General features: G+C 37.7%; 1 protein-coding gene across 1 annotated transcript in view; it reads right to left on the reverse strand.

The window, feature by feature from the left end:
* MBD2 (methyl-CpG binding domain protein 2) overlaps positions 1 to 16,694 on the reverse strand; it is a 58,786-nt gene that overhangs the window by 41,785 nt on the left and 307 nt on the right. The window contains exons 2-3 of the mRNA XM_023733941.1: positions 16,550 to 16,694; positions 1,657 to 1,816 (exon numbers count right to left, since the gene is read on the reverse strand). Coding sequence (XP_023589709.1) covers positions 1,657 to 1,816; positions 16,550 to 16,694 — 305 coding nt within the window. The remainder of the gene's footprint in view (positions 1 to 1,656; positions 1,817 to 16,549) is intronic.

Consider the following 16,694-nt stretch of genomic DNA (forward strand, 5'->3'; position numbering starts at 1 on the left):
TGCCTCTCTAAATAAGGTACATGCTGCCAAGGCCCCTACGGAAACCAATGCAAGGTATTATGACATGAGGAATGAATGCATTCTGACCCCATACCAATTTTTGGAAATTAAACTTCCAATAGTAAAACAAACTATTAGTCCTGGAAACTTTCCTGTAGCTGGGTGAACTTCTCCTGTCCTACTACTCTGAATACTATCTATGTGCTAATGACTTTCCAGCTCAGACCTCTCAACTGGTATAACCAACTGCATACATGACTTTCTGAATAAAGACAGATATGAAATAGAGATCCCCATACACTTTTGAAAAAGTAAAAAGATGAGGAGTAAGAGAGCTTAGGTCAGAAAGTTTCCTTTCCAAATTGTTCATCAGGGTAGCTTAATGCTCAGGAAGGTGGAGCACATGCAAGGAGCAATAGGGAAAGGCAAGGCACTTACACGTGTCAAATACTATGGCTAGATGTTTTTACATAAATTCCCATTTACTCACCACAATATTGCTAAAGGTAAGATTTTATTGCCTTTATTATACAAATGAGAAACTTAAGGCCCTCAGAGGTTAAGAAATTCAACCAAGACTGTATCTGCTAGTAAATGGCAGAGTCAATACATCAAACCATGTCTGGCTGGGTCCAAGGCCCTTTCCACTCCATTACACTGCCTCTGGGTTCCTACAATGAACGCAACACTTCTAAGGTGCAAGCAAGTTTCACGTCATCTCCCAAGAAAAAAAGCCTCCTACTTCTCCCTCCACTATTCTCACATAATGAGTGTGAGACAACTGTGGTGGCAACATACATACGCACATATCCCTGAAATGTAGAGAAAGAAAAATTTGAGATAAAATGGTTAAGATCAGTTGGTTGTGTGGGGGGTGTGCAGTGGGATGCATGTGGGGGATGGGGTGCGTGCAGGGAGAGTGAGGGGCAGTGGGCAGGGGGTGGAGCGGGGAGGAAGTTTTCTTTGTAAAAATATCTGGGCGTTTCAATACTATTAAATTACTATAATTCAGAATGCTATTTGTTTAGATTCCTAAAAACATTAAACTATCAACTAACCAGCTCAATAAAAATTAGAGCTAAAAAAAATATTTTTTCGAGCTAATGGAAAAACCTCCAATCACAGTATTAGGATGAGAATATTATTCCTAAGAGGTATTATCTTCAATATCATCAAAAGTTCAAAATAAAAACTTTCTCAAATCCTGAATCTAAAAATTAATGTGTAATTATAAACTATGTAGAAAGGATACTTGCCAAGTTACAATTTTATCTATTTTGGGGTAAATGGGGACTATTAGGCAATAAATAAATAAATAAAAAGGAATAATTAACCAATAAAGAAATATTTTGCAAATAATAGCCCCAACTGGCCAAAAGTGTGATTGATGTATGTTGGCCTAGAGAGATAGCGACATGTTTTCAATTATGCACAATTTACTTATGCTAATACCTACCTACATAAGTACTGCCAACTATGAGAAACTAAATCAGATTTAAGAATCAAAATACTTTGTGGAGTGAGGGGAGAATATTCAGGCAACCAAAATTCCAGTGACAATCTAAAATAAAAAAATTTGCTCTCATAATTACAATGTAAGGTATTTTTGGAGAACTTCTAAAATAACATGCATATGCTGTAAGTAAATCAACCAACCTTATTTTGATTGAGAGGATCATTCCGCAGTCTCTGTTTGTTCTTCTGTAATTTACTAGGCATCATCTTTCCAGTTCTGAAGTCAAAACTGCTGAGATCAACAGTATTTCCCAGGTACCTTGCCAACTGAGGTTTGCTTCTGAACTTCTTACCACTTGGACTAAAAAAATAAATAAATAAAGATAAGGTTAACCGTATAAAAGACAGTATTTAAGCCTAGGCCTCTTCAATACACCTTTTCTTCATGCCTTCCTTTCTGCCTCCAATTGTTACCAAAGTACAATTTTAGGTAGGTCAATATTTTTAAAGAAATTTTAAAACTTTAAAGAAACTTCTTAAGTTTCCGGTAAGAAGGGATAATGTATCACCTAATATAACGCTCCACTAGGCACATCACTGGACCCCTTAACAGATATAACCACAGATTATTCCACTGGTCACTCGCTCAGCAACCACTGACAGACTCCTAACTCTAACTGTATGCACAGCACAACATGCACACTGCAAACATCTTCAACTTTACATACAACCATTTTTTTCCAAATTGACTTTTGAAATGCTATTTTTTCTGTGAGTATTACACACAGGACACCAGTAGTAATCAAAGCGCACCATGAAAATACCCAGAGCCAACACCCCTTGTTAAACATGTACATATGCATACAAACACTTGGTATCCATATAATATTTGGTCTTATAACATTTACAATAAAAAAAAAATTCTTGAACACTGGCAATATTTAAATGCTCCCAAATATAACTACTGAAACAAGAAAATTAAGGTAAACATTTGTAAATGTGTTTGAACTCATTTTGTACCCAAGTTTTGTTAGCCCAACTCCTACCTTAGAGAAGCATAGCAAGAATAATTTACTACTTATAAGAAATATTGTCAAAGCTGGAAAACTACAAAAGTCTCAAAATTATACAGAGGTTAACTAAACTAGTCCTTCCTAAAAAAAAAACTTCCTATGTAGCAATGATCTGTAAAAAAATTTTTATACAAAGAATATCCCCAAAGTCTTATCTAGGAGAACTTCTTAGCCAAATATGCCGGAATAAACTTAAAATCAGCACTGTATGTCACCTGAAGAGAATTATGAGAATTCTAGAATACCTCTCATTCAAGAAGCCAACATATCGTATATAGAACTTAACGCTGTAAGAACTGACCATAGGAAAGGAAAATAATTGAACAGGAAGGCAAAGGGGAAAAGGCAGGGAAACCAAGTAATAAAATATTCTCCTAGAACAACAAAGAGAACTGCTCTCTGGGTCAAGTCCAAATGATACATCATCCCACCTTGTCACAAAAGCTGTGGTATTCTGCTACCACAGACTGCAAGATACTAAAGATACTATCAACATTCTTTTTCCACAACCACATGACCTAAGTATTCCTGAAACACAATTCAAGGTATACAGTTCAGACTACAGATGAAGATAACAACCAGAACACAACAGAACAGTGCAGAAAACAACCAGAACATACCAGAGCAAACCTCAACTCCAATTCTAACCCAGATCTCCAATTATGCTCTGTATCAGAAAATAAAACAGCATGTAACACTCAATATTATCTATCCAAAACTTAAATCATCTCTGCCCACGACACAGTTCTTCCCCTAAACCTGATCGTCTTCTAGTATTCTCCATCTTTGTTAGTGACATCCTTGTCCACCTGGTATCTATTCATCCAAACTAGAAGACTAGATCATAATCCTTAGTGCTCCCATCCCCCAGCCACACATCGAGTATCAAGTTCTAAACGTTCAGACTCAAGGCTGACAAAATGGTTTCACTACCTACAAAAAAAAAAAAAAAAAAACACAAAAAAAAACCCATTGCTGTCAAATCAACTTCCAACTCATGATGACCCCAATGTGTTACAGAGTAAACACTTCCATAGGGTTTTCTAAGCTGTAATCTTTACGGAAGCAGATCACCAGGCCTTTCTTCCCCAGTGCTGCTGCATAGGTTGGAACCGCCAACCTCAGGTTAGTAGTTGCCCGTAAACCGTTTGTGCCACCCAGGGACCTTTCACCTCCTGAGCAAGGTATCCACATTCCAAACTCAATGAATTTACTCAGTCACCAAAATATGCCATATACCTTTGACTTTCCAGTCATGTCTTTCCATATGGAAGGAATGCTGTTGTCATATGCTGTTGAGTCAGTTCAGACTCATAGTAACCCTACAGAACAGAGTAGAACTGCCCCATAAGGTTTCCTAGGCTGAAATCTCTATGGGAGTAGATCATTGGATCTTTCTTCCCTGGAGCCGCTGGTAGGTTGGAACTGCCAACCTTTCGATTTACAGCCAAGCTTAACCACTGTACCACCAGGGCTCCTATGGAAGAAATAGCATGAGCAATGTCCTGCCTGTTAAAAGTTTGTTAAAGACTCCAAGCCCATCGAAAATGGTACCTCCTCTATGAAGCTTTTTGTCTTTCTCAATCCAATTTAGAAATAATTCCTCTATTCCCTATAATTCTAGTTCATTCCAACAATTCCTATACATTTCCTTAATGATTCAAACAACCTGAAATTACAGTGCCACTTTTAAAGAATCTAATCTTTCCAGTGCAGAACAAGGTAGGCACTTTAACATGTACTATTCAAACTATGCTGTGATTTTAGAGTGGGTGTTTAGAGATGACCTTGGGGTATTACAAACAGAGCTTTAAAACCCTGAAACATAATTTACACAGGCTAGTGGCACAGCGGTTAAGAGCTTCAGCTGCTAACCAAAAAAGGATGGCAGTTCAAATCCACCAGCCGCTCCCTGGAAACCCTATGCAGCAGTTCTACTCTGTCCTAAAGGGTAGCTAGCAGTCAGAAATAACTCAATGGCAATGGGTTTCAATAGGTAGCACTGCACAAAATAACTTTCTGATGGCAAGAAACCTTATCAGTTGAATAAAAGTATGCAGTTTTCATTTGCAGGCACAGTGGAATGATAAATCTTTCACTTATTTAAAAGTTGTATTGTATGGAATTTTTTACAATGAACTAGAAAATACTTCTACGGTTAGTATATTACACTACAAAAGAAATGAAGTATTTCTAACGGACCCAAACGAAAACTTGGTAAAGATTCTTCTGTTATATCATCTAATTAAAACTGATTTTAATTAAGCTAGAATAGTCATATAGTTCTTATAACTGGATATTAAAGTTACTGCTAAACTAATACAGAGAAACCTGTACAGCCAGGAATTCGATGGGACTGCCTAGTTTTTCTGGGTCTCACAAGTTTTCTGCCTTTGGCAGGGTGCAGTCTTACCACTTTTGCATCACTCATTTTAGTGACAATATCTAAGTTTTTCTTTTCTGACAGGTTTCCGCCTTACACAGGTTCTAGCTTTCACAGGTTTTACTGTAGTTCTGATAAACTATTTGATATACCTCAAAAAGTTAAAAAAAAAAAAAATTCCACAAAATGAGTATTTCAAGTAGGTAGCCTTCCAATTATTTAAGATCTCAACAGTGCAATAAAAGCTGAGCTCAAGAGTAGATCTTGTTTAAAAACCAGAACCAAACCTGTTGCTGCCAAGTCGCTTCTGACTCACAGTGACTCTACAGGACAGAGTAGAACTGTCCCGTGGTTTCCAAGGAGCAGCTGGTGGATTCAAACTGCTGACCTTCTGGTTAGCAGCTGTAGCTCTTAACCACTACGCCACCAGGGTTTCCTTCCTAGACCTTGTTAATACAAACTAATTTTCCAGAAGATGAGAATATTATGGTAGCAACTTTAAGCAAAAAGATATGCACTACCATTATTAGCATATGGCTTAGAGCCAACTAGAAAGTCACTTTTGAGAGACCCTAACTGACTAATTTCATAAGCTGCACCCTGCAATAAGCAGCTCCTTACATAAGAGTAGAAATGCCAGTTACCTACTGCAACTGAAAACATACCAGAGCCTCACTATAGCATTCCTCTACAGAAAAAAACTCTTTAGAGGATAAATCAGACACACCTCCTCCAAATCAGAAAATTTAATTAAGTACCTAAGAACTAAGTTAAAAGGCTATACTCATGAAATGTGATTGCATAGTATATGTTCTAGATTAGCAGTTTAACATGGCTTAAAATATTTCCTAAATTTACTGATCTTAAAAATCAAATGGATGGTACTGACAATCTCTAGGTCCCTGGGTGGAGTAAACGGTTTGTGCTCGACTACTATCGAATTCACCCAGCAGCACTGAGGAAGAAATGCCTAGTGATCTGCTTCCATAAAGATTATAGCCAAGAAAACCCTATGGAGCAGTTATACTCTGTTACACATGGGGTTGCCATGAGTCCAAATCAACTCGATGAAAACAGGTTTGGTTTTTGGTTTTGACACTTGCCACTAATAGAAAAAATCAGCAATGAAGGAAATGGGGTAGAAGTCAAATTTTAACTATTAGCATATTCAAAAGAAAGCTCAAATATCACTGGTATTCAGTAATCTCTTATTCATACGGAATCACTACTTCCCGTCACAAAGATGGAATTCCATTAAGCATCCATATTGGATAGCTACAAGTACTTGTCACATACATTGTTCCCTTCAGAGAACAGTAGTAGAAGCATTTTCTTTTTTTTAAATGCTATGGCTTGTGCATGGTGCTATAAGGAAAGTCAACCTAGCTGCTCCAGGGGATTTTAAGACCAGGGACCTTTCTCTGCGTAAGAGGAAAGCAAGCATACAGGGGGGAAAGGCTCAAGGCACTGTTTCAGCAGAATTTCTGCCCATTAGAGACAAACCATTTGCACAATGGCAACCTGATCCTGGAAGTGGCAAACTGGGGAAGTAAATGCTAGAAGAACAAAAAGAACAAATGTCACTTAAACTCTGGTCTTAGAGTGACACAGTCATCGTTCCACTCTCTAAGATGGCTGCTGTGGCTCCCAGTCTCAGAAACACCATGATCTAAAGTGACAAAGCTTTTATTTTAAAATCATCAAGTCATAACTTAGGGAAATTATTTATCTTAACTCTAGTAGACTAGTGAAGAATATTAGTCAATTTCAGTTTACTGTGCCCAAGGGATTATTTCTAATCTCAGTAATGAAATACTAACATTTCATTTTCAACCACAAGAAAAATTCCCTATGAACTATCCTCTAGATAGGCCGGCCCTGAACCACTTATGATCCTTCTTTAACTTCTCCTACCCACTATTTAAATACCCTGAGGAAAAGAAATGACTGAGGATAATTAAATGAAAACCAACAAGAGTTGTATTTTTCCGGTCGTTATAAGAACATTTCATCACTTGAATGATGTCTTTGCCTACTTTCATTTCTATTACAAAGATTAAAGCAACTCTTAAAGGTTTTAAAGTATAGATTATCTAAAAGAAAGAAATTTTATCTGATGCTTATTTTCAAATCTAAAGAAAATTTAATTGAGAAATCAGAAAAACTTAAGATTATGGTCACTTTAATTTAGTGGTATTCACAAACTTACCTGTGATCACCATTAACTGAAGTAGACAACTACACTATGCCCTAACAGTCTGTGATACAAAAAATGATCTGTTCTGAAGGCCTGCTGCTTGCAAGTGAAACTACACTCTGAAACTACCCATCTAGTACATCACAACATATTTTTTCATGTTACTTTGGTAATATGGATAATCACGATGTTTTGTCAAACCATTCTGAGCAGACCTGAGGTCTGAGCAAACCTAACATATACTCTAATCAATTTCTAACAGGATGAATTGTGGGGGTGGCAGTAATCAGAGTAGAATATGATACACTGGCCTGCGAGTGGCAAGGGGGATCACAGATGGCAGATGGCTAGCTATATGATTACACAGTGTTCACAAGTTCATCACCGCCCAACAGTATCAGGAAGTACTTTCTGGGGAATAAAAATCTCCACACTGAAAATTCTATAAACTATAGCATTAAAAAAGTTTGAGAATAAACAAACATTAACTCTTTTTTTTTTTTACCTTTTTAAATATTAAAGCTTACTTGTTACATATCATCCTCCCAAAATGATACAAAAGCAATTTTTGACGGCAGATTTTTAAAGCAAAGGATAAAATGATTTTTTGTTTTTAATATTAAAGGGGAAATCAAATGTTCTATAGTTCCTTTCAGGTCTAAAATTCCATATATATATTGATATAGCATACACATAAACACTACACACACACCACTTTAAAGAGAAATAAGAACGTTTACTTCAGCTACTCAATATGTCTAAGAGCCCTGCTAGCACAGTGATTAAGCACTTGGCTGCTAACTTAAAGGTTGGAGGTTCAAACCCACCAGCTGCTCTGTGGGAGAAAGATGTGGCAGTCTGCTTCAGTAAAGATTACAGCCTCAGAAATCCTACAGATCAAGCAGGCTGCAGTACAGCAGGGGACACAAGGCAGCATACAGTGCAGGCAGGCCTATCTACAGCCTGCCTTAACTAGAAGTCTTTAGGATCATGTATTAGAGAAAATTATTAATCATTTGCTTCATTCAGTAAGCATCTATTAAGAGCCTTTCATGTACCAGAGACTTCCAAAATGAATCAGACTCAGCCCCTAACCTTGGGGAAGTTCAGAATCTGGTGGGCAACAAAGACCTAGCAACGTTTTTTTTTTTTACAGCAGATGGGGTTAAGAGTTAATAAAATTACGTTCAGAATGTCACAGGAGGTGCCTAATTCTACTAGGGCCTCTGGGAAAGATTTTTTTTAAATTGATGCATACATAAGTTCATATACATAAGAAAGAATTTTAAGGACACTCACTCTTGCTTTATCTATGGATTCTTCCAGTACAAAAAGATCAAGAAAAAGTATACTAAGATAGTTCATTCAAAACCACATGTTCTTGTTGTGTGTCATCCAGTCGATTCAGACTCAGAGAGACCCTATAGGACAGAGCAGAACTGCCCCATAGGGTGTTTCCTAGGCGGTAATCTTTATGGGAACAGATCTCCAGGTCTTTTCTCCCGCAGAGCAGCTGGTGGGTTTGAACCTCCTACCTTTCGGTTAGCAGGTGAGCACTTTAACCATGGCGCTACCAGGGCTCCTTCAAAACCACATATAACCATTCATATACCAAAGCAAGTTATCCCCCCGATATGGATAGGTCACAAACGACTAATTTTACAATTTCTACTGGATTTTTAAGCTTACAAAGAAAAAAGACTGGTAGAAAATTTTCCAATATGTTAACGGTGCTTTATACGTTTCTGTACTTTTCAAATTTTCTGCAAAGAGTGTTGCTCAAAAATTAACATTCTTTTCTTTAAAAGGGAATGATGCCATTTTACCTAACATTTGTAAATCACTCATAATTGTTCTTGACAAATGCTAAGTGCTCTATTTTAAAATCTAATTTTAAATTGTATTTACTATTTTTATATTTACATTGAACTTATATACACCAAGTTCCCAAACAAGAATCTGAATTTATATTATAACAGGAAGAAGACAAGGCAGTCTTGAGAGTCACAGTTATAATTCAAATTTCATTCTATTCCATATTTTTATTCTCCTTCCTTAAGAAGCTTTTAGTTTTTAGAAGTTCTGATGAAATTAAGTAAAATTTCATTTCACAATTTCCCCAATCATTTCTTAGTGGAGGTGGCAAAAAACAATAAAAAGACAATAAGCAAGAGATGCAAAGGATATTAAAAGTCCAAACCAAACAGTAAATCCATGAGATAAAAGCTGATAGTTGATTTTTAATTCATCATGCAGGTCTTGAGAAGACATAAAACATAAATAATAATAATAATAAATAAAGCATCACCTCCTTTGCAAATCACCTATTTTGTTCCATTAATTAAAACTAAATTATGACTATATATTTCACGTAAGAAATTTTTAAAAGCAATTTAAAAAATCATCTGTCAATGTCTGCTGTAGATTATTTTTAGAAGGCATGTGTATCAGTTCCTTTTGAGCTATGTATTTCCTCCAATAAGTAACAGGTATGGTGGTGTTCTGGTAGGTGAAACTTTGCAGAGTCTAAAAATTAAACGTAGGACAGATGCAATGCTGTACCCTAACAAAAATTCCTATAAAGCATCATCAAAAGATAGGATGGTTAAAATAAAAAATAAAAAAAGTGATGGTAGAGCTGAGAGAATAATCAGAGCATAATTTCCACCACACCTATTTGTCTTTCACTTCTGGATCTAGGCTTTAAACAGGCAATATTAAGAGAAAAGACTAAAAGCAAGTCAGACTTCCTATTATACAATAAGCACTTAATAAATATTGGATTTCTTTCCTTCCTTCAAACTACAGAGAAAAAAAAAACTTTCTTAATTACTCTCTAAAGTACATTTCCACTCTAACTCAACTCTGACAGAAGCATTTGAGCTGCTGCTTTTTGTAGGAACCATATAAAACGATCTCATGAACTACCGTCTGCAAGTGACAACTTGATTTCTTCTAATTTAAGTGAAAGCTTTTAAAATAAAGAAGACCTATAGTCTGCCTATTAGAGAATGTGTTGCCTATCTGAACACCTGAGAAATAACAGGGTCAATGCTAGGTTGAACATACATCAAAGAAAGAAAGTACATTTCTGAACAAAATAATCACTCTTATTACCCAGAATAATAACTGTTTTAACTGTGTTAATTTAGCACAATTTTTTTTTTCATTTTTTTCCCCTACAACATTACATAAAGCTTGAGGTCATCTTTTGGTACAATGGTTTTAATACCAAATTGGATTTAAATCTACCCGTTGACAACTTCTGAATGCAAATAATTACATTATTTTAGTGATACACCAAGCTCAATAAAGTGGATTAGGCATGAGGTCTTGCAATATTTGAAAATATTTAAGTAGGGATTTCTGAGAGGCAGAGCATGGTGGTCAAGAGTTCTGTGGTCAGCCTGTCTGCACAAGAATTCAAACTGCACTTAATCAGGGGTACAACTTTGAGCATATCACTTAACTTCCCTATACTAGTTTCACCATCTGTAAGATAGAGATAATTATGCCTCATAGAGTTATAAGAATCCAGTGAGATAATATATATAGCAAAATAATATTAATAGCTGCCAAAATTATGAGAGTGGCACACAGAAGTGCCATACTCATTCAGAATTAAGGCACATAAGATCCTATACTACATAGTCAATGAAATTCAAGTGTTGAGTTCTTACTCTGGGTCTGGTGCTACGCTATGCACTATGAGCATCTTATTCACCATTGATGCTGTATTTCTATAATGTTAATAATATATTAATAATATAGTTATTATAATCTCTATAGTGTTAATAATAAGGAGCCCTGGTAGCACAGTGGTTAAGCACCCAGCTGCTAACCGAAAGGTCGGCGGTTCAAACCCACCAGCCACTCGCAGAAGAAAGATGTGGCAGTCTGCTTCCGTAAAGATTTACAGCCTAGAAAACCCTATGGGGGAGTTCTACTCTGTCCTTCAGGGTCACTATAAGTCAAATGTGACTCAATGCCAACGAGTTTGGTTTGTGTTTGTGTTAACAATAATATCCAAAACCCCAGAAAAAGGCTTTGTATCCTTCAACCTTCAACAATACCCTCACTTTAATAATGGAAATTACAAGCTTGAAAATTTTTCCATTTAATAAGAGATCTCAACCGATTTCATTCTAACCCAACACCACAGTATTATAGCCAAAGCTAAGAAATCACTTACGGCTTGTTTTGCAAAATTTTAAGTGTCATATCAATTGGGAAACACATATTTAGCATCTGTGTGTTTAGCACCATGCCCAGGGGGAAAAACGACAGCTATATGAGAAAGCCACAGGTTCTGTGGAAATGAATATGGAGAGTAATACAGGGAACATCAAGTCCAACTATATAGGAATAACCAAAAAGAAAATGTATGGAGGAGGCCAGTTTATTGAAAACCAAAGAAGATTTTCACATAAATATATAAGAATTGTTATAATGGATCTCTCCCCTGGTCCATTCAGCCAATTTTCTCCAACAAAGGATACATGGGAGAGTCTCCCCCACTCCCCTCCAAGGCAAAAAAAAAAAGCATGGTTGAAATTTGATCTCCTCCATGATTCAGAATTCATGCCTTCAAAGCAGCACACCAGCCTTCAGTAAAAAATGGTATATACCTTTATATTTTTATCCTATTTATATGTTCAACCCATACAATTGGAGTTATTTAAGGAATTATTTCCCTTAATTAATCCTAAATTGATCTAAAGCTTCAAGATATCTACATATTTATTTTAGTGTTCTGGAATTGAATCTGTATAACACTATAAGCTATAACCAGTTATCATCTAGTTGATTTCAACTCATGGCAACCTCATGTGTGTCAAAGTAGAACTATGCTCCAGAGGGTTTTCAATGATTGATTCTTTGGAAGTAGACTACCAGGCTTTTCTTCCGAGGTACCTCTGGGTAGGACACAACTGTCAGTCTTTCAGTGAGCAACTGAGCACATTAACTGTCTGCACCACTCCGGGACTCCCGTGAGCTACAGGGGCAATCATACTCCTTTTACAAACGAGGAAGCCACAGCACAGGGAAGTTAAGTGATATGTTCAAGGTTGTAGCACGGGTAGGATGGAATACCAACTTGTGAGCTCTTAACCCCTGTGCTCGGGTGCCTCCCCTAGGGACCCCTACTTTTATCAGTATCACTCACGATTTTATAGACCTCAATTACACTTCCTCTGAGTCCTCTTCTTTCCAGATCAAGAAGAGATTTTTAGTCTCTGTTCATGTACCTGCTCTCTATGATTATTTTAATTGTTCTCTGCTTCCACTGTATCTTTTTTCCAGAGAAAGGATCAGAAGTACATACAATATTTCAGGGGCAAACGCATCATAATTTTGATAGTCAAAAATGTTTACTATTCTGCTTCCAATATCCAACTAGTGGATATTTTATGGTAGCAACTGTAATAGTTCACCATGACTCCCATGTCTTTAAACTAGAATCTAGAACTGAACAAATTTAGACTTGATAAAAAAGGCACGAGATAGCTACTAAAGGTTCCTATGCAGAGGAAAACTGTATTTCAAAAAATATCAATCTACAAGTATTATGAAGGAAACCATACACCAGAAATAACAGGCATCAAGTAGACCAGTTAGAAAATGATTGTTCAAATAATGGGTTTAAATGATGGCAAGGAACTTTCTCAGCAACTATACCAGTGGATCCAATGCCTTATCAAACCACACCCTTTTTAAAAACACACTTGGGATGATAATATATGAACTGCCACAATACTATCAGTAATTCTGACAGAAGGCATAATTATATTGCTTAACTGGCTACCAGAGGCACGCCTTCCTATTCGAACTTGGCAGATTCAGGAAGCAGTCAAAAACATTTTACCAAATGTGAGGCTTTCTCCATGCCCTTAATTTCAGCCCAATTAATAAGTGTCAGCCACACCCTACGTTAACAGGCACAGATTTGTTTAAATTAATCTCCCTAGGGGTAAACTAATTCAGGGATTAGCATTATTAGCATCTGTGCAGGTGTTCACATTACCAATCGGAGAGTTAACTCTTAACCCACCTATTAACAGATATGGCAGGTGTTTTGTGAGCTACTGGTTTTTTAAGGGTGGAGTGGTATGTGGAGACACTAATATGTAAAGCAGTAACACCAAAAGCTGAAAAATAATCACTGAAAGCTAAAGACACAAGTCAGTTTAACTACTGTACCACATCATGCTACATGTATCCTGCTGTTGTTAGCTGCTGTCAAATCAGCCCGAAACTCATGGCAACCCCATACACAATGGGACTGAACTGCTGTGATGATCCACAGGGTTTTCACTGGATGACATTTGGAAGTAGATCTCCAGGCTTTCTTTCCTAGTCTGTCTTAGTCTGGAAGCGCTACTGAAACCTGTGCAGCATCACAGCAACACGCAAGCCTCCACTGACACTGACAGACAAGTGGTGGCTATGCATGAGGTGCACTGGCCAGGAATTAAAACCAGGTCTCCTGCATGGAAGGAGAGAATTCTACCACTGAACCACCACTGCCCTCACACGTATCCTGTCGTTGTTGCTAGTTGCCAACTCACAGTGACCCTATGAGTGCAGAGAAGAACTGCTCAAGAGTTTTCAAGGTTGTGAGCTTTTAGAAGCAGATCACCAGGCCTGTCTGCCGAGGTGCCTGTAGGTGGGTTGGAAATGCCAACCTTTAGACCAAGAGTTGAATGCTTAACCATTTGTGCCACTCAGGGACTCCTCACATGTATCCTACTGCCTTAGAATGTAACCTTGTAGAAGAAAATCAAGACTGGGTGATAAAATCCTGCATAGTACCTAACACTTTTAGGTTGTCAATAAAAAATAACAGACAACACTCCTTTCAGCTCTGATTATACACAAATCTGTTCATGTGTGTCCTTTCCATTTTGCATAAACAAGAAAAAAGAAAATCATACAGCAGTATCTCATAAAAAGACTAATTTAAGCAAGTAACTATCACTATACTGGTTTGTGATTCACCTTAAGATGAATCTATTTAGAAAGTCTGTTTTAAATTGAGCATATCAGCTTTCCTACTATATTCACTGAGTTTGTATAAAAAAGTTAACATCAAAAGATTTACAATACATCCAAAAAATACTAAGCAACAAGTCAGAATGGGCACTACAGTAATTTGACTTTCCAAAATAACTTTTCCAGCTACTACAAGGAAAACAACAAAAAAGCTGTGCAATAACCAAAAGTTAGTTTGAACAAGTACGTCATCTCAAAACCAAACAAACCATATCCCAGGAGATCTGCCACAGGGAGTGAAATTCAGACTTTAAGATACTCTACTGAGAATAGACTAGTTACCTATTCTCCAAAAAGTTCACATACAGAATATTCTCCGTCAAATATAATTGCCTATTACAAAACCTCAGCCATAGTTCACAGCAGGTTACCCATACTGCCTGCTGTTAATGAAAGAACACACAAAAGTGAAAAAGTTATAATAAACAGCACCAAGGGGACTTGAGAGGAGTGGCCATTTTTTCCACAATAACGTTCTTAGCATTATTATTGAGGTAAATTAAACATTAAATAATGGGGAAATATAAAACAAGATTATTAAATTTATATATTTAAAATAAGTTTTCCATTTTATCATTTGAGATTTCAAGATGAGTCTCGGATCAAGAGAAAAAATAAGTTCTAATGCAGCACCACTTTTTTTTGTCACTTGACAAGGTTGAACAAATTTATTGAAACTACTCATCCGTATATTTGAGCAACCATCAGGGATATGTTCGTGTTTGCATTTTATACCAGCAGTGATGATATCCTTGTGTGTGTGTGTGTGTGTGTGTGTGCGCGCACACATACATATATATTTTTTAACCTTTTAGTTCTACTTAAGTGTTGTCAGTTCATAAATATTATATTGTGTGTGTAAACATACATTTCCAAAGGCAATGTATTAACCTACTTGAAGAAAGAAACTCCTTAATAACATTATTGCAAGTCTTCTCCCTAAATAGCTGACAACAACCAGCTCCAACACTCAAATATAGGGCCTGAAAAATGCTTCAATCAGCCCACAAGCACACCCTCCACAGCCACTGCATATAACATGCTTATATTCCCTTCTATAAATGGATGGTTTACAAGAAAATTCAGTAAATTTGTTTATAACTCCACTGACATCAATAGCCACAGACACCTTTCCGAGCTTATTGGGTCATCCACACTAAAAACATGGGCAGCATGACCACATGATTGCAAGATCACATTAAGATGAAAATCCTGAATCATCTAGGCCAGGGTTTCTCAATCTTGACACTAGTGACATTTTGGGCCAGATAATTCTTTGTTGTGGGGGCTGTCTTGTGTATGACAGGAAATTTAGTAGCATCCCTGGACTCCACCCACTAGATGCCAGTCACCCTCTCCCCAGGTGTGACAATCAAAAATGTCCCCCCGACAAGGCCAAATGTCTTGGGGGGGGGGTGTCAAAATTGCCCCCAGTTGAGAGGTTTAAACAGGGGAAGGGGGCTGTAAATAATGACTTGTGGGGGAAAGAAACTACCTTCAAGTATGCAAAGTTATAGAACTCAGAAGGAGCTAAGAGAAGGATTGTAACTGAAAGGTAAAGGTGGGGAAAATGTCCTGAAAATACAGATGTGTAGAATCTTTCCTCAGAATATCAACAGATGTATAGAACTATTACTGGTGATTCCTGGAAAGACCATGCTCTACACTGACAAAACTATCTTCTATAAGCTTCTATAACTGACCAAAGCATTAAAAGAAAGAAATCACATTCACAAATAGAAATCTATTTCCAGAAGGCAACTGGAAAGTGTATTTCTGCTCTTCACTTATGTACAATACACTTTTTGGAGGCGAGGTCAGGAGGTAACATGTTAGTAAGTCTAACAACTTACTACAGTGTTTCAGTTCTCAAAAGAGACTATGTTCTGCAACATCAAGGGAGTTCCAAGAAACTTCAGGCATCCCAAATAACTGTATCCCATGAAACTTTCCTGACTCTACCGAAGTAACCGAAACCTTGTTACTGCAGACAGCTAATTCTTCCACATGTGTATGATTAAACACTCTTGCAATGATGAATGTGGGACAGGCTGGGACAGGAGCCAACAGTGACTGGGTTTTATAGTTTCGATGAATTACACCTTCTTTTAACCCTTCAGTGGACGAACCATCCCACCAGAATAGCCCTTTCTTGGCAAACCAGTTTCCCTCCTCTGACACCTTCCAACAGAAGACTCCCTCCTTTGGGCCCTCACCTTTCAAACACTGTGCCTGTCACTGCACAGGGGTCAACTCTCACTCTGGTGCTCGGGCCTCATCCCCCGGGCCCTTGCCCTCATCCTGTCATCCCCAGCCAGACCAGCTCTTGACTCTTGACCCTTGACCTCGACCTGACCCCGCCGCCCCTCCCCGCCCCTGGGGCGGTACCTGAAGTAGTAGACATCGCTCTTGCCGGCACTGAGCCCAGATTTTCGGATCACTTCCTCCTTCTTCCATCCGGGGGGGAGGGCCGGGCAGTCCATCCTTTTCCCGCTCTCCGTGGCCCGGGGTCCCCTGGGCCCCGGCCCCGCGC

The sequence above is a fragment of the Trichechus manatus genome, unplaced genomic scaffold, assembly GCF_000243295.1.
Source record: "Trichechus manatus latirostris isolate Lorelei unplaced genomic scaffold, TriManLat1.0 scaffold00063, whole genome shotgun sequence".
Classification (NCBI taxonomy): Eukaryota; Metazoa; Chordata; class Mammalia; order Sirenia; family Trichechidae; genus Trichechus; species Trichechus manatus.